This window comes from Glycine max, chromosome 11, assembly GCF_000004515.6.
Source record: "Glycine max cultivar Williams 82 chromosome 11, Glycine_max_v4.0, whole genome shotgun sequence".
Classification (NCBI taxonomy): domain Eukaryota; kingdom Viridiplantae; phylum Streptophyta; class Magnoliopsida; order Fabales; family Fabaceae; genus Glycine; species Glycine max.
Genome location: NC_038247.2, coordinates 2617428 through 2641045, shown reverse-complemented (window position 1 = coordinate 2641045; position 23618 = coordinate 2617428). Strand labels below are relative to the sequence as shown.

General features: G+C 32.6%; 2 protein-coding genes and 2 pseudogenes across 2 annotated transcripts; 2 read left to right on the top strand and 2 right to left on the bottom strand.

The window, feature by feature from the left end:
• The first annotated feature begins 2273 nt into the window (after nucleotides 1–2273).
• LOC100775269 (G-type lectin S-receptor-like serine/threonine-protein kinase LECRK1) lies at nucleotides 2274–5010 on the top strand. Its single transcript, XM_003538705.3, has one exon. The coding sequence runs from the start codon at nucleotides 2274–2276 to the stop codon at nucleotides 4680–4682; it is 2409 nt and encodes an 802-aa protein (XP_003538753.1). The 3' UTR covers nucleotides 4683–5010.
• Nucleotides 5011–6840: 1830 nt separating this feature from the next.
• Nucleotides 6841–9512, bottom strand: LOC100820182 (G-type lectin S-receptor-like serine/threonine-protein kinase LECRK1; annotated as a pseudogene).
• Nucleotides 9513–11096: 1584 nt separating this feature from the next.
• Nucleotides 11097–12055, top strand: LOC112998402 (G-type lectin S-receptor-like serine/threonine-protein kinase LECRK3; annotated as a pseudogene).
• A 3879-nt stretch (nucleotides 12056–15934) lies between these two features.
• On the bottom strand, nucleotides 15935–17486 carry LOC100819649 (ethylene-responsive transcription factor 2). The gene has a single exon (XM_003538704.5). The coding sequence runs from the start codon at nucleotides 17062–17064 to the stop codon at nucleotides 16255–16257; it is 810 nt and encodes a 269-aa protein (XP_003538752.2). The 5' UTR covers nucleotides 17065–17486; the 3' UTR covers nucleotides 15935–16254.
• Nucleotides 17487–23618: the final 6132 nt, after the last annotated feature.

The following is a 23618-nucleotide window of genomic DNA, read 5'->3' as shown; positions in this document are numbered from 1 at the left end:
TAAGCATCTCTTGTAGTGGCCAGTGTTTTTAAATAGCCGGCTACAATGGCAATATAACAATTGTGACTCCGTCCGGCGTATAAAAAAATGCTGTAAGCGGGCTTTTATTATGTTTAAAAGAAAGGACAACTAGATATGTTCTAGTTGACAGGAGTTTTTGTCAGTTTTGGTTCAAATATCAAATTTGAAAGTAATATAAAGTTTGAGCCAAAATAAAGTATTCTTTTGTGATTTGATGTGAATTGATTTTTTTGAATTTTCAATTTATTTTTATAATATTTTTAAAAGTTGTTTTTTAAGTGAACACGTAATAAAATGAATTAGCATAATACAAAATCTTATAATCATTTGAGTTCTGATTAGCTTTTAAGAATCTTGTATAGTAAAAAGTTTGGTTCGAAGTTTAATATGGAGATATAACAAGAAACGCACTACAAATATATTAAAGGTGAGGTTCGGTTATATTGTATTAAATTTTAATAGTAGTAATAACAATCACAACTACAATCAAATTTAGAGTATTATAGATGGAAAAAAAAAGGAAAAATCCTATTAAAGATAATTAAGTTTGATGATAGAAATTAATTAAAAAAAAGTCATTGATATTTTACACTAATAATATAGTAAAAAAAAACACAAGCAAACTAAAAAAATACAGTTGTAAATGATTGATTTAACCAGTGTTTTTTTTTTCAATTCACCTCCAATTCACGCTCCCAATCCTCCTTCAATTCACCTCCAATTCGTTAATATTTTAATTAATATTCATTCAATGTATTTTCTTTCATAAAATAATATTTTCATAATAAATCATGAATATTCATCCCATGTACTGTTTCATTAATTTTCATCAGTACTGGAAGTAGTATCAACACCAAAATCATGAATATTTTCACTAATATTCACCCCATGTATTGTTCCATTCATAAAATAATATTAAATATTTTCATTAATAAATCTCTTTTCCATTTTCTGTATTTTTGAAATCCAATCCCACCTCCAACGAAATGATATAGTATCAAACACTGCATATTGAGAAATATGTATTGAAATTTGAATGCTGCGCTAAAAAAATGCATTCAAATATTAAATTTATTAAGGATATATTCTTTGCTTTGTCAAGTTACAAGCAAGCCAACAGGTAGATACATAACCGAATGCCATATTCAACACCGCTTCCTGCAATGATTGAAGCTTGGGTGAAATTGAAAATTATTTCCTGTAATAGGTCCTAGAGAAACTGAAGAATCCAAAAGTATGTCATCAGTTACTTTTGAGCTAAACTTAGGTTAGCCACAAACTTAAGTATAACAATTAATTTTATGGGCATCGAAACAAAAGAATGATTTTAGGCAACAACTAGGTTGAATATCGAATTAAACCAGGAATATAATAAGATGGGTTCGATTTTCGTAGTTTACAGCTACTTTAATAATTATAAAAACTACTTTAAAAATCATAGTAAGAATGATTTTTCATTGATTGATAGTATAAAACAGTAATTGAAAATCAAAGTCATCCATTTGTTGGATCAGTTTAAGAGAATGCTGAAAATGTACGTGCTAAGATTTCTTCATAAAATGATTCCAAGTATGACATCTTGAACGATGTAGATATGATAAGCGTATACAGGACAAGGATAACTATCATGTATAAATATACAAAATAAGAAACAAAAGAACCGTGCATGTTGTATAAAATTTGGTGTTCATATTTTAATAAAAATAATTACAGTCCTTAAGTCTATAAATGTATCATAAAAAGAGAATAAAGAAATATGAGAAATACATAACAGTACCACACAAGAGAGAGAAAAATAAAATAATAATAAAAAGTAGAGTTGAATTCATATTCCGATAATTTTTGCAAATACGTCTGAGTAGGTAGAAAAAGGGAACGGTGATTTTGTGATTGGTTGGCCTGTGATGTGAGTGTGAGGTCTTCTCTGAGGACTTGACCTTGCGGTAGTTAGTCTTCCTTTATCGCAACAAAAAGAGAATGCCTTATTACATGTTCAATAATTCAACGGCATTCAAGCCCTTCTCTCTTCTCCAATAGCCACATACTATACATGTTAGTCAAAGAGTACTCTTTCTAAAAACTAAACACTCTTGCAACAACACCTAATCTTTTCTCGGTGAATGTCTTGGCAATTCATTCTGCTTTGCTTTGCCCACTAATAAACAAATAATTAGTCAAATTGGTAGACTTACTGATTACTGATATTTTTTTCAGTCTTATATAAGTAGCTAGGAAGAAGTTATAAACCATGCATGGCTTCCCCCACCCTTTTTTTCATCTTTTCCCTTGTCTTTCTTCATGTTATGTTTGTTCTTGGAAACATTACTTTGAGTTCCACACTCTCCACCAACGACAATGATGCATGGCTTTCGCCTTCGGGTGAATTTGCTTTTGGATTTCGCCAACTTAATTCCACAAACCTGTTCGTGGTTGCCATCTGGTATGACAAAATACCAGCCAAGACCATTGTGTGGAATGCAAAAGCAAATGAAACCCTTGCAACAGCACCAGCAGGATCACAGGTTCAGCTCACATTAGAAGGGCTCACGCTGACAAGTCCGAAAGGAGAATCCATATGGAAAGCACAACCAAGCGTTCCTCTTTCCTACGGAGCTATGCTTGACACTGGCAACTTTGTTCTTGTAAACAAGAATTCTACTTTTGAATGGGAAAGTTTCAAAAACCCCACAGACACCTTGTTGCCTAACCAATTTTTGGAGCTAGATGGCAAGTTAACTTCTAGACTCCAAGATACTAACTACACGACTGGAAGGTTCCAACTATACTTTCAGAACGGTGTTCTCTTGCTAAGTCCACTTGCCTGGCCTACCCAACTACGTTATAGATATTATTATCGAATTGATGCTTCTCACTCTGCTTCACGATTAGTGTTTGATGAATTGGGGAATATTTATGTGGAGAGAGTCAATGGGACAAGAATCCGACCTCAAGGACCAACATGGGGCAACTCAAGTCTTGATCCTAAGGAGTATTACTACAGGGCAACACTTGAATTCAATGGAGTTTTCACACAGTATGCTCATCCAAGAACCAATAATGCCTACCAAGGGTGGACAATTATGCGGTATGTTCCTGGCAACATTTGCACTGCAATATTCAATGAGTATGGTAGCGGTTCCTGTGGCTATAATAGCTACTGCTCCATGGAAAATGATAGGCCTACTTGCAAATGCCCTTATGGCTATTCAATGGTGGATCCAAGTAATGAATTTGGTGGATGCCAACCCAATTTCACCCTCGCTTGTGGAGTGGATGTTAAAGCACAACCAGAAGAACTATATGAAATGCATGAATTCAGAGATTTTAATTTCCCTCTGGGAGATTATGAAAAGAAACAACCTTATTCTCAACAGGAGTGCCGACAATCATGCTTGCACGATTGCATATGTGCAATGGCCGTTTTAGGCGGTAACACTTGTTGGATGAAGAGATTGCCCCTTTCTAATGGAAGAGTAATCCATGTTAATGATCAACATTTTGTCTATATCAAAACAAGAGTTAGGCGTGACTTTTATGATCCTGGTGCAAACGAGGAACTTCCCCCTGGTGCCGATTCAAAGAAAGAAGATGGAGCTAAGCCAATTCTTTTGGGATCACTTATTGGATCCCTTGTCTTTATCAGTATTAGTATGCTCTTGTGTGCGGTTTCTTGGTTTATTCTCTTGAAGCCGAAACTAACAAGGCTTGTCCCAGCTATTCCTAGTCTTCTGGAAACAAATTTGCATTCCTTTACCTATGAAACATTGGAAAAAGCCACACGGGGTTTCTGTGAGGAAATAGGCAGGGGTTCTTTTGGCATTGTTTACAAAGGCCAACTAGAAGCAGCTTCTTGTAACGTGATTGCCGTCAAGAGATTGGACAGATTAGCACAAGAACGAGAGAAAGAATTTAGGGCAGAATTGAGTGCCATTGGTAAAACCTGCCACAAAAATCTGGTCAGGTTGATTGGATTTTGTGACGAGGGAATCAATAGACTATTGGTCTACGAGTTCATGAGCAATGGTACTCTTGCAGACATCCTATTTGGACAATCCAAAGCACCCATCTGGAATACAAGGGTTGGACTTGCTTTGGGGATTGCAAGAGGATTGTTGTACTTACACGAAGAGTGTGACTCTGCCATCATTCATTGTGATATAAAACCTCAAAATATACTCATAGATGAGCATTTCAATGCAAAGATCTCTGACTTTGGGTTGGCCAAGTTGTTGTTGTTTGACCAAACTAGAACAAATACGATGATCCGAGGAACTCGAGGATATGTGGCTCCTGAATGGTTCAAGAACATTGCTGTGACGGTTAAAGTGGATGTTTACAGCTTTGGGGTGATGTTGTTGGAAATTATCTGTTGCCGAAGAAATGTGTTGACCATGGAAGCTGAAGAAGAAGAGAAGGTAATTCTGACAGATTGGGCTTATGATTGCTATATAGAAGGGAGAAATATAGATGCTCTGGTAGAGAATGATGAGGAGGCATTGTCTGATAATGGCAGATTGGAAAAATGGATCAAAATAGCATTTTGGTGCATTAATGAGAATCCTGAAGTGAGGCCAACAATGGGAATGGTAATGCTAATGCTAGAAGGCTTTGTTGAAGTCCCTAACCCACCACCGCCTTTTTCCATGCATTCTATATCTTAACTTCCATCCAGCCAAAACATTAATTATGTTGTGCTTCGTATGTAATTGTATGTGTTTTTATTATGCTTTAGTTGTTTAATTGTTTCACTTTCTCGCAAGTTGCTCGATACATACTCCATAGAGTGCTGCTTTTTGCCTGTCACCTAACCTGTTCACTCACTTTGGGGCAAGCTCTACAAATATGAGAAAGATGAAAATGGTGGAAGCGCACGTCTATCCGATGATCTATGGAGTTTTCTTTTATCCTTTCTTCTTTTCTTTTTTTATGTGTATTTCTATTTTCTCTATGTTTAGCTAAACATTTTTTGTTGGGTCTGGTGGATATTAATGTAATCTATGAATGTCTAATTTGGGTTATTAATAAAACTATGAACCGTGTTGCACGGGTTTTTTAAAATTCTATATATATATATATATATATGTATATATATATATATATATATATATATATGGATTATTTTGAACTTATTTTAAAGATCCTACCTTAAATCAGGAAAATTCGGAAGATCCAGACACCCAACTTCAGTGTCAATGATTCAGTCTACTAATACCAAAAGAAGGAAAAGAAAGAAAAAAAAACCATCAACTTAAAGCATAATGAAATGAACCCGAATAAGAACATCTAGAAATAGGAATTGGTACATATATAGAACCAACCTTTCTCCTCCAATTTGTTTGGCAGGATGGCAGTTAATTAAGATATTGAGTATGAGGAAAACTGCGGTGGTGGGTTGGGTTTGGGACTTCAACTAGGCCTTCTAGCATTGGCATTGCCTTCTCCATAGTTGGCCTCATTTCAGGATTCTCGTGAATGCAGCATATTGCTATATAGAAAGAGCAATATTAATAATACTTATAATAGTTTACTAAAGTTTTATCCTTAGAAACTGTGAATTTGATTATATAGAAAAAAACATCTAGTAAACATAATACTTTCAAAGTTATGCAAACAACAATAAGTTAGTTTGGTCGTCTAATTTATTTATTTTATTTAATTTAGCTTTTTCAATTTTAAAAATTGATTAAATTTCTTCCTTCTGTTCAAATTGAAATAACGGTGCTAAAACAATAGGAACACGTGTTGGCCTTTTCACGTACCAGCACTAGTTATTTTGTTATTTTATATTTAATGTTCAGATATCTCCCGTCGTGGGAGACAAGTTTACAACAGTTAGATTTTTTTTTTTGTCTTCTTTTGAACAAATGACTAGGATATTTTTGTTTTTATATATTATTTTCTTTTTTCTTCTTCATTTATTTCCTGATATATCCCTATCCTGTTTCCATCTTCACTTCTTCTCTCCCCTCAGCCAGATATGGAACTTACGTTTTTGATCCCTTCAACCATCTTTGATTTGGTCCCCAGCATTGCAATTTTCTTTGACGCCACCCAATGGCGAATTCCTCGGCCTAACCAACGCTACAACCAATGGCGAGAACGACGACCTAATTGTTGCTGTCAAACAAGACTTTGAACCCGGCAAAGTTGGGTTTGTTGCGTGAGTCTTGGACTGTGGGAATAGTTGTAGATCTAATGCCATATTTTCCACGCATCTGGAGCATGGCTCGACGCAATTCATGTATTGAAAAGAAACCATTTATTGGCAGTTTTAAACTGCCAGAAAATGTAAAAGCAATACATATCAACGCTGTGAATCTCATATTAGAAAAAAGACCTAACTTCAATCAATTTAAAAAATTATATTGACTTGAATCAATTTAAAAAATTAAACTAGAGAATTAAATTGAATCATTTAAAATTTAGAAGACGAAATCAATCTTTTAAAAATAAATTAGAAGACTAAAATAATAATTTAGGAAAAAAAAACTTTAAAGTTACTTATTAAATATATAATTGATTTTTCATTTATATATGGTACATGAATATTTTTATCTTCTTGTTTGTACGGATAAATATTTCCCCCTTTGTTTTTAGCTAGAAACGTTTAAATTGGCGTTAAGGGGAAAAAATTTCTACATTTGTTCATGTACTGTCGTCGAGCCATTGATTGAGAAATTCATAAAAATACGCTTCTAAATTAGAGGAGCTCATTTTGATCTCTAATTAGTAAACAATGCCTCATTTGGAGCTCTAATTAGTAAACACAGCAGCAACATCTAGGCTGAATGAAATGCAGAAACTATTCGTGCTAATTAAGCTTGCGTCCTACATAAAATGATTCCAAATAAGACAACATCTTGAACTACATAGAACAATAACTTAATTACAGTACAAGGATATATGGATAGCTATTATATCTGCAGAAAATAAAAAAAGTACACAAAAAATAACTCATAATAGAAAATAACAATGCATAGAGTAAAATCACACGAACAGGAACGGTGCATAATCACTTCTCCCAAATATTTTAGGGAGGATGGGAATTATGTCAAGAGATTAATCAAACATCAGGATTAGGCGATGGTGGGTTAGGGACTTCAACCAAACCTTCCATCATTTGGTTGACCTTCCCCATAGTTGGCCTCATTTCAGGATGCTCTTGAATGCACCAAATTGCTATCTTTATCCACTTTTCTAACCTGCCAATGTCAGACAAGGCTTCCTTATCGTTCTCCACCAAATCATGTAACTTCCCTTCCACACAACAATCATAAGCCCAATCTGTCAATATTGCCTTCTCTTCTTCCCCTGCTTCCATGGTCATCACACTTCTTCTGCAGCAAATCATTTCCAACAACATTACCCCAAAACTGTAAACATCCACTTTAACCGTCACAGCAACGTTCTTGAAGCTTTCAGGAGCCACATATCCTCTAGTTCCTCGGATCATCGTATTCGTTCTACTTTGGTCAAACAACAGCAACTTGGCCAACCCGAAATCAGAGATCTTTGCATTGAAATGTTCATCTATGAGTATATTTTGAGGTTTTATATCGCAATGAATGATGGCAGAGTCACACTCTTCGTGTAAGTACAACAATCCTCTTGCAATCCCCAAAGCAAGTCTAACCCTTGTATTCCAGATGGGTGCTTTGGATTGTCCAAATAGGATGTCTGCAAGAGTACCATTGCTCATGAACTCGTAAACCAATAGTCTATTGATTCCCTCGTCACAAAATCCAATTAACCTTACAGATTTTTGTGGCAGGTTTTACCAATGGCGCTCAATTCAGTCCTGAATTCTTTCTCTCGTTCTTGTGTCAATCTATCCAATCTCTTGACGGCAATCAAGTTACAAGATGTTGCTGCTTCTAGTTTGCCTTTGTAAACAATGCCACAGGAACCCCTGCCTAGTTCTTCACTAAAACCCCATGTGGCCTCTTTTAATGCCTCATAACTAAACGAATGCAAATTTGTTTCCAAAAGACTGGAAGCTTGTACTACCTTTTTCAGTTTCGGCTTCAAGAGAAAAAACAAAGCAACCGTAGCCAAGAGAATACCGTTAACGACAAAGGAAGCAATAAGTGATCCCCAAAGAATTCAGGATAGGCAAAAGAATTCAACACACCTCCGAGCTGGAGAAGTTCCCCATTTGAGTCAGGATAAAAGTAGCCTCTAACTCTTGTTTTGACATAGGCAAAATGTCTATTAGTGACATTCACTTCTCTTCCGTTGACAAGGGGCAATCTCTTCTTCCAACAAAAGTCACCTGAAATGGCAAGAGCACACATACAATCTTGCAAGCAAGCTTGTTGGCATTCCTGTCGAGTGTAAGGTTGTATCTTCTCATAATCTGCCAGAGGAAAATTAAAGTTTTTGAATTCATGCATTTCATATAATTCGTCTGGAGGTGCTTGAACATCTGCTCCACATGTTAGGGTGAAATTGAGTTGGCATCCACCAAATGGATTACTTGGATCCACCAGTGAATATCCATAAAGGCATGTGCAAGTAGGCCTCTGATTTTCCATGGAGCAGTAGCTATTATACCCACAACAACCGCTACCATACTGATTGACTGCTTCGCAAATGTTACCAGGAACATACCTGATGATTTTCCACCCTGGTTGGGCAATAGTACTGTTCCTCGGATAAGCATACTGCGTGAAAACTCCAGTGAAGTCAAGGGTTGCTCTGTAGTAATTCCTGTCGAGATCGAGGTTTGAGTTACCCCATGTTGATCCTTGAGGTTGGATTCTAGTACCATTGGTGGTCTCTACATAGATATCCCCTGATTTATCGAACACTAACTGTGAAGCATTGCCAGAGTCATCAATTGTATGATAAGATTCGTAACGCAATTGAGAAGGCCAGCCAAGGGGGCAGAGCAAGACATGACTGTCACCTTTGTGAAAATAAAGTTGGAATCTTCCTGTAGTGAAATTTGTGTCTGTCAATCGAGAAGTCAACACACCTCCGAGCTGGAGAGATTGGTTAGGCAACAAGGTGTCCGTGGGATAGTCAAAACTTTGCCACACATGTTCCGAGTTTCCGTTTAGGAGAACAAAGTTGCCACTGTCAAGCATAGCTCCTTCCGAAACAATATCTTTTGAATTTGCTATCCATATGGAATCTCCTTTGGGACCTGTCAGCACTAGCCCTTCTGAGGTGATCTGAATCCGTGATCCTGTCGGTGCTGTTGCAAGTTTGTAACCTCTTTTTGCACTCCAAACAACGGTCTGGTCGCCGGGCATCATGTTGTACCAGATGGCAACCATGAACAGCTTGGTGTCATTATTCAGTTGCCGAAACCCGAAAGCAAATTCGCCCGAAGCTGAACGCCATGCATTATTGTCATCGGTAGTAAGTGGCTTATTCAGCTCAACTTTTGCAAAAACTAAGGAAACATGAAGAAAGAAAAGTGTACAGATAAGGAAGGTTAGGGCAGCCGTGGGTTTAATTACGAGATCGAATAAATGGATTGGATATCATGATGATTGATTGAATGTGTGGTTATTTAATTTGTTGAGGACTTTCACCGTACGTGTGACATACTCTTCCACTCGGAATATGAGCTGTGTCTGAAGATAACAAGATATTTTCTTCTCCATCGTCTTATGACTTTGACTCCGAGATTGACAAGTAATCACTGAATATTTCTTTTTTTTTTTTTCTTGGCAAAAGAAATAATCACTAGGAGTATTATAATACGAGGCACGAAACAGTACAAAAAGTGACACGTGTTTTGGTTGCATGTATATATACCTTGATCTCATAATGCAGCGTACATATACCCACCAAAACAAAAATCATTCAATCAACTCTGTCCCTACTAACTTGCCATCCTCCTGATTACATGCATGATATATGAAAACCTCTACTCGTCAAGACTTGTATGATATATAACTACAAAGAGCGAAAACAAACAAAATATCAATTATGCATGAACCTATAACTACACCGCTGCCCCAACGTGTGTCCTCCGCCACACGTTCCAGTGTTCCAATTACTGGATATTTCTTTGTAACACTGCAAATGAGCAATCAAGTTCTTTGATATTTTGATTCATTCATACCAGTCATCAACTGAATTGAGCCACCGGTCATTTCTTTTCTGACACACAACAATCTATCACTGGTTATTTCTTTATGACACCCCAATCCATTTGAGTATAGTTAATCTTTATTTCTTTGAAACCTGTCCCCTAAGCAAGGTATTTTGACTCTTCTCACCGGCCGAACAAATAAATAAACAAAATGAAACGCTTAGAGAGAATAATATATATATAAACAGAATAACAGATGTTGGAGTTGGAGATAGAAAAAAAAAATAGTGACTAGCAAACTCTATATACGTTAATAATAGTACACATAATAACTTAAATACCAAAACAAATAAGTTTATAATAACTCAAGTATACAGTGGATCAACTCAACTATGTCCCTTGTCAATTCCTGTTTAATATATTGTCTATAAGCTACACACAAATACCAAACCTTATAAATAAATATAAGTTTCCATTGCCTATACACACTTTTGGAAATTTTCTCTCCAATATAACATTTTCATTATATTTTTTTATAGAGGACAATATGTGGGGTCCTTAGAAATCTAAGAAAAAACTTTTCGAACTGTTGGTAAATTATAGTAATTTTAGCCTATGTACTACACAAAAATAAATATTTATTTATATAATTCAAATTTATAATAAATAAATATTTATTTTATATGACTAAATTTATAATAAATAAACACTTTTAAATATATAAATTATTGATGAATAAGAACATCGCAAGGCAAATGAAAAATTTTAAATTTATTTAACAAGATCAGGAAGATTCGGAAAATCCAAACGCACAACTTCGATCAATGTTAATATGTTATTAACTCATTATCGTATTAAAAATAAACAGCACCTTTTCAGGCTCGATGAAATGCTGAAAATATTCGGGCTAATTATGTAATTCCCACGTGAAATGAACCCTAAAATTCAACATCTTGAACAACATACATAAAAACATTAACTAATTTTATAGAGTACAAGGATCACCATCATATGTAGGAAATATAAAATGGAACTGTGTGTTTTTAACGATTTAGGCTTAGGTGGAAGGTTCCAACTACATTTTCAGAACGGTGTTCTCTTGCTAAGTCCACTTTCCTGGCCTACCCAACTACGTAACAGATATTATTATAGAATTGATGCTTCTCACTCTCCTTCACGATTAGTGTTTGATGAATTGGGGAATATTTATGTGGAGACAGTCAATGGGACAAGAATCCAACCTCAAGGACCAACATGGGGCAACTCAAGTCTTGATCCTAAGGGGTATTACTACAGGGCAACACTTGAATTCAATGGAGTTTTCACACAGTATGCTCATCCAAGGAGCAACAATGCCTACCAAGGGTGGACAATTATGCGGTTTGTTCCTGACAACATTTGCACTGCAATATTCAATGATAACGGTAGCAGTTCCTGTGGCTATAATAGCTACTGCTCCACGGAAAATAATAGGTCTACTTGTAAATGCCCTTATGGTTATTCATTGGTGGATGCCAACCCAGTTGTGGAGCCGATGTTTAAGCACTGCCAGAAGAACTATATGATATGCACCAACCCAAAAATTTTAAATTTCCTGGTAGAGATTATTAAAAGATACAGCCTTACACTCAACAGGAATGCCTACAATCTTGCTTGCACGATTGCAAGTGTGCTATGGACATTTTGGGCGGTAGCACTTGTTGGATGAAGAGATTGCCCCTTTCTAATGGAAGAGTAACCGATGTTAATGATCAACATTTTGTCTATATCAAAACAAGAGTTAGTCGTGACTTTTATCTAGGTCCAAACGAGGAACTTCCCCCTGGTGCCGATTCAATGAAAGAAGATCGAGCTAAGCCAATTCTTATAGGATCACTTATTGGCTCCCCTGTCTTTAACAGTATTCTCCTGGCTACGGTTGCTTTGTTTGTTCTCTTGAAGGTTGTACCGGTTGATCCGAGGAACTCGAGGATATGTGGCTCCTAAATGGTTCAAGAACATTGCTGTGACGGTTAAAGTGGATGTTTGCAGCTTTGGTGTAATGTTGTTGGAAATTATTCGCTGCACAAGAAGTGCTTTGATGGTGGACTCAGGGGAAGAAGAGAAGACAATACTGACAGATTGGGCTTCTGATTGCCATATGGAAGGGAGAATAGATGCTCTGGTGGAGAATAATGAGGAGGTCTTATCTGACAATGGCAGGTTACAAAAGTGGGTCAAAATAGCATTAAGGTGCATACATGAGCAACCTGAAATGGGAACAACAATGGGGATGGTCATGCAAATGCTAGAAGGCTTTGTTCAAGTCCCCTAACCCACCAACACTGTTTTCCATACATTCCATATCTTAACTGCTTCTGTTCCTGTACGATTTTTACACAATATATATGCATGCATGGTTATTTTCTATTCTCTCTTGTTTTTATATTTCTACATAATGGTTAGCCTTGTACTCAAATTTTAGCACGTAAATTTTCGGCATTCCCCGAGCCTAAATCTATAAAATTATACGTTTGGTAGACATAAGACACAGGCGTTTCATTATATGTTTTATGCATTTTATGACAAAGACCGTCCAGAACAGATCATAAAATATATATAAAAAAGGGTATAATTTAATTGTAGTAAACATGAAAGCAAAGTGAACTAAATATTCAAACATATAATGGAGCATACTATTCTGTTAAAATGGACTTTAAAAGACTCAAATATATCATAAATTTAAAGTGGTTAAAAGATTATATAAGTTAGAATTGATATTTGTGTATTATTTTTAGTATAAATAATTAAATTTTGACACATGGATAGATAATAGCCATTGATTAACATCAATTACATCTATATAAATGTATTTCTCTTTTAGAAAATGAATCAATAAGAAATTAATGAAATTTATATTAATTCTTTTTTATCTTTTTTGGTTGTTTTCTATATTGTTTTTAATGGTATTTTTCTTAGGAGTTGAGTAAGATAGTTTATCTGCTTTCTGTCATATTCCTGTCATCCTAATTAGAACAAACTGTGTCTTAAGTTGCTGTTAGAATGTCAATAAGATTGACGTTACGAGTCTGGGTCTTTGCAGATCTTCCGTATTTTAACATGATCATGTTGTATAATAGTTTGAAAATATCTCCCCTGCCAACAACGCTTTCAAAATTATGATTAGCTTAATCATTTCTTCAGCAAACTGCTAAGTGCAAACAAAATTGAGATTTTCTTTTTCCTTTCGGGCCACTCTGATTCAAAACACCATATAATCGCAGCTTTTCTTTGCATTTGTAATTAGGCTCATTTGGTCCAATGATTTGCGTAACTGACCTCCTCTAGAGATAGGGTTAAATCTCTTTTTGGTGGTACCCAACCCGAATCAGAAGTTCTCTTACAATTGGGCCTCACCTCCTCAAAATAGGGGTCTTGTTCAAGAAAATCTTCTACACCCAACATTTTTTGAAATATTTCAAAATTACATGTGGTAGTGCCTTCTTCCTTTCTTTTATTATTTTCTTCATACTCCATTCATTTCATTTCTATTTCCTTTTGGCCCAAGGTCCTCGTTTCTTGTTGTGGCTGGTTTGAAGATGCATTGTTGCGGTGGTTTGTTGGCAATTTATGATTGTCGTCGTGGTTGATATTGCAGTGTACCCAATACACCCCTTCATGTCTAATACTTATTGGGCATGGTGCGTGAACAACAAATGGTGGGTGTTCGTCGCAGCGGAAACGAGGGCGAGGTCCCAGGCCCTGCCTATTTTGATATCATGTTAGATTTCATCTTAAAACCAATTGACAATTAAGTGAAGTTGTCCAACAGATATTTAAGCTGCACTCCAAAAATTAAGATAATCGATGTGAGACTTAGATATTTCCCAATATAAACAGCCAATACCCCCAAAGTAAGTCACTCACACACACCACTAGCTTCAACTAACCAAGAGCAAATTGGTATCAATTTTCAATCAAAACCCATCTCCCAAAAATCAAGTCTAGGATGCATCCCTATTTTGGTTTATATTCTTCTTAATCCCATCAATCTTTGCCAAAAAGACCACAACTTCTTATTTGATTATTGTAATTCATCTTTGTTTAGTTTTTAATAAATTATATAACTTTAAGTAACATTTATTTTAATAATTTAAATATGACCATAAAATCAAGATTTATTTATTTCAATCTCGTAAAATTAATGTTCACACAAACTATATGGTAGTATATTTTTCCATAAACTAAATATATATGAAAAATGTTAAAAACAAATGGAAATTTCATAAAATGGAGAAAAAAGTCAAGGCCAAACACCGCAGCGTGCGGCAACCCGCAAGCTCATATTAAAACTGTCCTATTAAGTGTACATCTTTTTTGACAGAAAAAAAAAAACGTTAAAACACCCTCCTTAAAAAAACGTTTAAACAATAAAACATTTGTATAAAAACATAAGGTGATTGGGCAATGTTGGAATCTTTTGCAACAAGAATTAATTTCTGTCTAGTGTGGAATACTTGAATATACTAATAGACATGAGTTGTTTTACTTAGCATTTTTTTTATATATATAAAAAAAATGTCACAGTAGCCCTCGTGTGGTGTGCCTTTAGCAAATGGAATCGACGATAACCTCTCGTTAAGTCGTCATTGATTTGGAATGAAGCGGATGCATGCTAATAATGTTAACTTAATTTTATTTTATTTTCAAAGCCGTCTGATAAAGTTGCGTAGACATTTTGATTTTTTAAGATTCATTACAGCGCTTTTCAAAATTAAACTCAAACCCCAATCCTATCTTGGGCGTATTCGTTTTCAAGTACTTATATATACTTCAGGAAAGAATCGGAAAGAAAAGAAAAGAAAAAAAAAAGAAGCAAAAACTACGATGATTTTGTAATTTCTTAAATAAGAAAGAAATAAAAGGAAAAAAAGTTAAAAACCTTTTACATATCAAAATTGAGCTATATAAAAGTATTTTCTCGTGAAAACATGAAGAAATATGCTCTAAAGTCCAAATTCAAATTACATAGATAAAACTCATTTGATTTCTTTTTGTACGTAAACTCACTTGCTTTACATTAAGTAGGGTACGCAACATTTATTATTAAAATTATTTAAGCAGTAAGCATTCATGTGATTGGTTGTGGGACTAGATGAGTATCAACAAAGATATTGCCCATTTTCGAAATAAACCAACTTAAATAATCATATGGGACCTGTAACGTCAACTGAAATCAATTTGGATTGTATTGCCTTGTAGTCATAAATCATAATCATAGGATTTATTTATGTTAATTATTTTTCAACTTACGCGACTTTTGTTTATTTTAAAACTTTTTTTATATTGGTTATTTTAGGTTAAAAGGTAATTTTCATCCTCTTATTTTTTTAAATATGCAATTTTATTTTCTTATTTTTAATTGAAACATTTTATGTTCATTGTTAAACAATTTACAATTTTAACTTCTTATTTTTAATTAAAATATTTTGTCTAACACTTAAAAAAATATGTAATTTTAATTTTTATAATTAATTTCAAAAGCTTATCTATATATTTGATAAATGTTGTCTGGTGTGTCTATTTATTATTCATTTTAATTATTTAATTGTTAGTAAATTTAATTTATTAAAAAATAAATAAATAAATACATAGTCTAGTCTGAAATTAAAAAAAGAGATTAAAATCGTAGATTTTTAAAAAAAATAAGAGATAAAATATTTCAATTAAAAAATAAAAAAATAAAATTATTGATTTTAAAAAAATGAGAAACAAAATATATCAATTAAAAAAATAGGAAAATCATAAATTTTGAAAAACAAGAAGAAAATTACATTAAACTCAATGTATAACCTATTATGTTCAGCCTAATAGTGGGAGTTTTGATTTGTTTTTAAAGGCAAAATATATTTTATTGAAATCACTTAGTTTAGCACAAGGGTGGGTGCCCTACCCAACTATGTTACAGATATTATTATAGAATTGAACCAAAAAATAAGAAATCTTGTAACTGTATTCACAAAGCCAAACAGAACCTCGACCCTAATCAGTTTTTCCAAATGTGGTTTGTTTTCTTTTTTAGCTTTAGATTTGATCAGTCCCACAGTCCCACTTGAGCAATGAGTGAGCATGCCAACCCATTTATTCCACCCCTTTTTAGCATCACAAATTACTTCACCAACAACTGCTCTCCACGTGCCCCGTTCTCAACCCACCACCTTCTTCCGCTTCTTCACCCAAGATCCACTCTCCGACGAAGAACACGGTTCTGCTGAAGCCCGCTTCGCCGTAACTCGAACCGGTTCGGGCTCGCCCGAATTAATCCGGAGCGGAAAATTCAACAAAGCCCGCGAGCCGCGCATTCGATACGCGGCTCGATCGTAAGCCAGCGCGGCGTCCTCAGCCGTCTCAAAAGTCCCAAGCCAAACCCGAGCCCCATTTTTAGCCGGGTCGCGGATCTCCGCTGCGAATTTTCCCCACGGTCGCTGCCGCACGCCCCGGTAGTGCTTCCCTTTCGCCGGAACTACCGCCGGCGCCGGGCCCTGAACCACCGGAGGGTTACAAATCGGTTCCGGTGCCGGAAATAGATCCGTTTCGGATTTCACGGTCACCGGCGGCATGAAAGCCGACGAGAAACTCTCCGGTGAGGAAGCGTCGAGAGATGGGACCCAGCCTACGTTCACGGCGTCGCGAAGAACACCATAAAGAAGCATGTCTTCTGAATCGTCTTCCATAAGAGGAAGTTCGCCCCAATCGTTACTCAGGCAAGGGTACAACCTGCCGAAACTGGAGCTCCGAGAGTACAATGGAGTGCTACCCGAATTAACATTCGGGGCTCCGAATCTGTGTTCCTCGGAGTCGCCGAGTAAGTGGCGGCGAATGGAGTCCAAAAGGGCCAAATCGGACTCGTAGCAACTTTGTCCGTACATTTGAAGAGAATGAGGGAAGGTGTTGAATTGAATATTGGAACTTGGAAGGGAAAATGGATGGGGATATTTATAAAAGCTATGGTACATGAACTTGGATGATAAACTTAAAGATCAACGGGGTTTAGAAAAATGTTCAATTTTCAATTGCTTTACGGTTTCGGGTTTAACTTAAATTCTTTGGGATTGTTTCTTAGTCTGGCTCGCCCTCGGCTTCTCCGAAAGTTCGCATGCAAGGTGCAGGTTGGGTGAGATTTATCACATGCTTTAATCTCCCCATTTTTTGCTAATAAATTATTCCCTTTATGACGTCATTCGTCCTACACAACTTGTTTCTTCGTCCGCTTCTGCTGCTTTTGTCGTCTTTCCGTGCCGCAAAATCGCCAAACTAGTTTACTTCGCCATTTAATACGTATCTTCCACTAGTATAAATCAAGTTTAATCTTATGTAATTAATAAGTATTCATGTAAAACATTTTATATTTTCCATCAATAAACAATAATTATAATAAATATCATTTTTAATACAATAAAAACTTAGCACACATAACATTCACAATACTATTATATGTTATAGCAACCATTAAAAAAATATATTTAACAAGATATTTTATTAGTTTTTTATTACTTGAAAAGTTGATTTGTTTGTTTAATAAGAATTTTTTTTATAACTCTTCAATAGTTTCTATGTTTTATTTAAACGTTATTTGAAATTTTATTTTTTAAAATATTAATTTCTAATTTTTTATATTTTCTTTCACTTTTATCATTAATATATTTATTGATTTCATTGTTATCTTTTTAAAATAAATCATACTATTATTATTTTTTATCATTTTACACTTTTTTTTATTTTTTAATAGCTAATTTTATTAAACATTTCTAATTTAATAAGTTAATTTTTTAGCTTCTAACTATTAACTAATTTTTTAACTTCTAGCTAATTTTATCAAACATAACCTAAAAACTTGTTAAAAATATTTCTATAAGAATAATAAAATTTAAGATTTAAAATTATAAATTTAAAACTAACTATTTGTCATAAAGTACTATTCCATATTTTTATTATTTAATAATAATTATATAAATATTAATTTTGAACATATTACTAAAATACTATTGATAATATTTTGTTATTTTACTATTATTTTTATAGTGAAATTTAAATAATTTATTTAAAAAAACGAATAAAAAATATTTTAGAAAACATTTTTATAATAGTTTAAACTAATCTAAACCCGCCATATGATTAACTTTATTTTGAAAAATAAAACTTGGAAGAAGAAAAGATTTAATTACAATTTGGCTAATGCATACATTTTGAATTAATTCCACGCATATGATTCGTTATCAAATTCTAATTTTGATTGTATTAAAAAAGAAAAAAAAATGAAGAAAAATAAAAGGACGAGAGAAGAAGAAATAGAAAATTGGAAGAAAATGGCTGGCTATTGGCGATTGGCGATTGGCGATTGGCGAGTGGACTAAGATAGGAATGCAGAGGATGTGGACATGTATGTTTGGTGAGGTTTGAAAAGAAAAATTGCATTGCAAGGTCAATAATCCCCCATTAATTAATCTACTAGCCAAGGAAGGAAGACCCCACCTTCTTTCTTTAATTTTCCATCTCACAGTAACTCATCACCTTTTCTAGTGTTGCTTCCAGGAAGGTGGAGGATTACAGTCACCCCCCACAATTCACAAACCTTCACCTTCTTTTTAGATTTCATTTATTTGCATTCCCTTTATCAAAACAAAAAGATGATAGCAGCGAGTCATTTAAATCTTGCGCAGTAATGAGATAATGGGATTAGATTTGCATTAACTACATCCACTTGACAAATTAAATTAATTAGATTGATTTGATTAACTAGTTTTGTATTTTAAATTTGGACTAAATTAATTATAGTTAACTACTCAATCGAACCTTTTCTCACCTACTTCAACAGTACTAACAGACTAAACTCAAGTTATTCTTAGAGTAAATTATAATGATATTTTCTGAACTTTTCATCAATTTTTTCTTTATATTTTATTTTCTGTCCCTACATTAATTGCTTTGAATTGTTTGAAAAATATATTACTAACACTCCTTTATATATATATATATAACCAATCTCAAAATAGGGGTTATATTATGCATCCCTTGCAGGAAGGTCCTAAAACAATGAAAAAATATACACAACCTCAAAATACCTTAATTAAGAGTATCACCTTAAGCATATCAGTGTAGTTTACTCTTATTTTTATATAGATAATGTATTTTTTAAAATTAGGTGTTGATATAAATAATTAAGTTTTAAAAGATTATCCATTAATGGAAAATCAATAGATAATATATATATATATATATATATATATATATATATATATATATATATATATATATATATATATATATATATATATATACCTGATAAGATTATAGTGTAATTTTTTATGCTATCATTATATTCTTATTAAATAATGATATATCAATTTGTCATTTGTTTGATTGAAATTGATCTCAAATTCTTTAAATAATATCTAATATTCAAATCTCGTAGAAAAAAATCTCATTAAAAATAATTAATCAAGTTTCAAGAAGATATTAAGAATTAATAAATTTTATAGATATTTTACATCAATAATACAATAACTTAAAGGAAATTATGATGTAAAATATTATAAGAATCAAAATTAGTTAACATAAATGATTTGACACTTGAGTATCTTAATTAAAATTTGATGTTTCATTTTGGACTTGAATATGAAATTATGATTAATGGTATCACTAAACCAATTTAGTAGAAGATAACTAATCAGAAGTTAAATAAAAGCCTCATTTATTTCATGATGAAAAAATTATAAAATTATTTTTCTTTGAACAGCTGGCTGATACACATGTAAAAAAAATTACATTTACAATAAGAGTTCTGTAATTTTTTTTTATTTTTTAAAATGATTATCTTAATATTGAATAAGGGAGTACTACTTTTTAATTTAATAAAGAAAGAGAATCTTTGTGGCAAGGAGTTTATGTAGCGCCGAACTTTGAAGCTGACCGATGACCATAGACGTTTGACTTTTACTTGAAAATTCTCGTTATTGCTACTAATTTACTAATACTAGTGAAATATTAGCTTTGTGTCCACGTGCCCATAACTAACACGTGCACAACACCACAATCTTTGAGTCTTCTTTCCTTTTTTTAGCTGCTTATGATTTATACTAATCTTTACATTATTTAATAATGTTTATTACCTAAATTTATTTTCAAATTTATCGTGTAGATTATTATATTTATAATTTATTATTTAATATAAATTCATTTAATATTTTATTAATATATATCTAATTTGATTTTATATGTATTTTTACAGATTGAACTTACAGAATGATGATAATATGTAAGTCTTATATGGATTGATAATTTGTATAAAATTTATGAAATATTATTTGTATCAATTTTATGAAATGATAAAATAAGAATGTCATAAGTTATGTGAGGTGTATCAATAATTTGTATGGTGGGCGTAATAATATCCCATAAATAACTCTTTGCGAGTTGAAAATTAGAATCTTAAAAGTTTTAAAAAAAAAAAAAAGAAATAGAAAACTTCACGTGCATAAATCGTATGGTGCATGTAACTCTACAAATCCTTATAAAATATGTTTGTAATTCTTCCGCTACGTAAGGCAATTCCTATTAGCAACTTTCTGAGGGTGTGTTTGAATGTTATTAAGCGGGCTTGGGCTTTTTCCAGCTGTTCAATGGCCCCTTCCCGTAATTCTTCTGAATGACGAAGAATATAGCATTTTTCTTCCCATGTTTTCAAGCGTTGAGTTTTTAGATATTTAAACTTATTATCATTAATTTATTATGTATTATGCAGCACATAAAAATAAAGTCGATGCTATGTATTGTTATATTTATAAATCATTTTAAAAAGTTATATTCAATTCACACAATCTCATATTCAAGTGTTTTATTTTTAAAAAAATATATAAATGTAACATTTTAAAATTTTAAATTAATAGTATAATAATGACTTAGAGTGTGCCAAAAGAGACTGTTCATCTCAATTTCCAAATCTTAAATTATGTATATATAAGAGTAATTTATTTAGAGTTTGATTTTTAGGTGTAAATATTTTTATATCATTAATCAATTACAAATTATTTTATATATAACTTTAAAAATAATTATTATAAAATTAAAAAAATTTATCATATACAACCAACGATTAGATGATAATATAAAAAATCTTTAAACTATTAGTCAATTTAAATTAAATTCATTTAACTATTAATGAAGTTTAGATAATATTTATTGTGTCATCTTCTTATTTATAATTTGACAATATTATTTATATCTGTACATATCTTTCATTAATATTTATCGTAACATTTTTTATAATTTTTTATTCACTGTACTTGCTTTTAAAAAATTAGTTCTATACTGTTATGTTTATTTTTTATGAAAAAAAATTATATGCATTGATAATCATGCGACTTTTTTATTGAATAAAAATAAAAAATTATTTTAAACCCTCGTTACATCGATCATCATTATATTCTATTATAATTTACTCTTATCATAAAACGTCATGTGCATCATCCGATGGGGTGCAAAAACCAGTTCTAAATAAAGAAGTTGTTGCATAAATATTCCAACCCCGAACAGTTTTGCGGCATCTTAATTTGTCCTGTCGTGAAAATCTTTTAATTCAAACAAGTTGAAATTCTTCTCGATAAAAAAAAAAGAGCAGTACTTTATCAAGTTGATAATTTTATAATATATATTGTCGGGTACATGCATGTACTTCAATGTTGAATGTTGATAACTAAATAATGGATGAAACCTTCTCCAGCATACAACTGATTCAATGCTAGCAGCTCAAAATAAGTTTTCTATGTAATGGCCAAATTAATTATCTTTGAAAATTGGAGCATCCAAATCTCTTACGAGTCTAAGATTATTTATTGATCAAGAAAAACCTGGATTTATTTAATTAGCTAGAACGACTCTTTGATATGCCATTTCTGCAAAAGTGCGGCTTCAAACCCTGCAGATCTAATGGACTTTGCTAACAGTATTTAATCAACTTTATATTTACTTAATACATTATCATAAAATATTCATATTAGTATTATATCGTGAATTTAACTCTTTATTTCTTGTCGAAAAAAACTTTTTATTTTAAATATAAACATCTTCTTGTTATATTTTGTTTTGCTAAATGTTTATATTTTATAAAATTAATAATTATTTATTTTTTATTTTAATTTTATTTCAGATATTAACTTGATTAAATTAATTATTTTGATTGTTTCCGTCAAAAACAAAATACCAATAAATTCACGAAATACTACTCATTAATTGAAGCATAAATTTTAACTTATCAATACGGTAAACGAAAGAGGTGAGAAGTTAATGTAAATTCTAAATTGTTCAATTTTGTAAATCAAAGCACAATATGTGAGGGGAGAAATAGAAGAAAAAAAGATAACTTTGGTTAGATGTCCGGTGGCTAAGATTTACTCGGTGGCCGGTGTCTGGTTTAACCGTTGACTAACTTTGATCAGGTGTTTGGTCTTTGTTTATAGCCTGTGGCTAAGTCATTCAACTGCTTTCCAATTCCCCGTTGGTTCATCCTGTTTAGACCAAGTAAAATGTAACGTTACGTTATTGGCGCAACCCACTTCCAATTTAATGCTTTATTTAACTGGAGCTTCCTCGGTAGAAGATCTAGTTATAATTCTATTACATGCTACTCCGACGACATCAAAAACAACGTGTAAATTATAACTTAAATGGACATTTCTTACACTTTGTCAAACAATAGACTCTGTCATTTCCGTTTGAAATGTCTTTAATGCATTAAAGTTTGTATCGAAACATTCTGCTAATTAATTCAGCTGCTGACATTGTCAATAATTTTAAAAGAGACTAAATTACAACGTTAAACATGCTGCATGTCAAATTTTGTCAACTAGCAAGACGGTTAAGAATCATGTTTATGCGAAACCACTTTTGAAGTCCAACAGTTAAGAATCGAGTTTTCGTGATTATTTGGACATTGATGTAACTTTTCTTTAATCATGATTAGGACAAGTCTAGAACTTAATTAGTTATAAAATGCACCTTACTTTCTGTTTAGGAAGGGGATTTCAAAATGAATAAACTATATCAGGATACCTTATCCAGTTATCCTCTAGTGGTCCCATAAAGTTTTAAGAATGGGAGTGGTTGAAAGTTGAAACAGAAGCCCGACAAAATGAATGATAATATATTAACACTGAGCATGAATGATAATATATAATATAAAGATACAGGTTTGGCAGTAAATTGTGGATCATACTTTTGTTCGGAATTAACATATCAAATTTTATTATTTGTGAATTCAGAATATGAAACAATCCTAGAGAAGTAAGAAAAAATAAAATAATTGTAAAAGATAAAATAATAAAACTACTGAATGAAAAGAAAAAAAATCAGACAATTCAATCAAGAAAAAAGTAAATAAAAGACAAAAAAGAAATAGTATTAATGGTTAATTGTATTTTTTACCTCTAATTTTTAAATTTTTAGTGAATTTTACTTTCAACAAATTAATTTGACGCATTTTACCATTGCTTTTAAGAAGCTTATAAATTTTTTC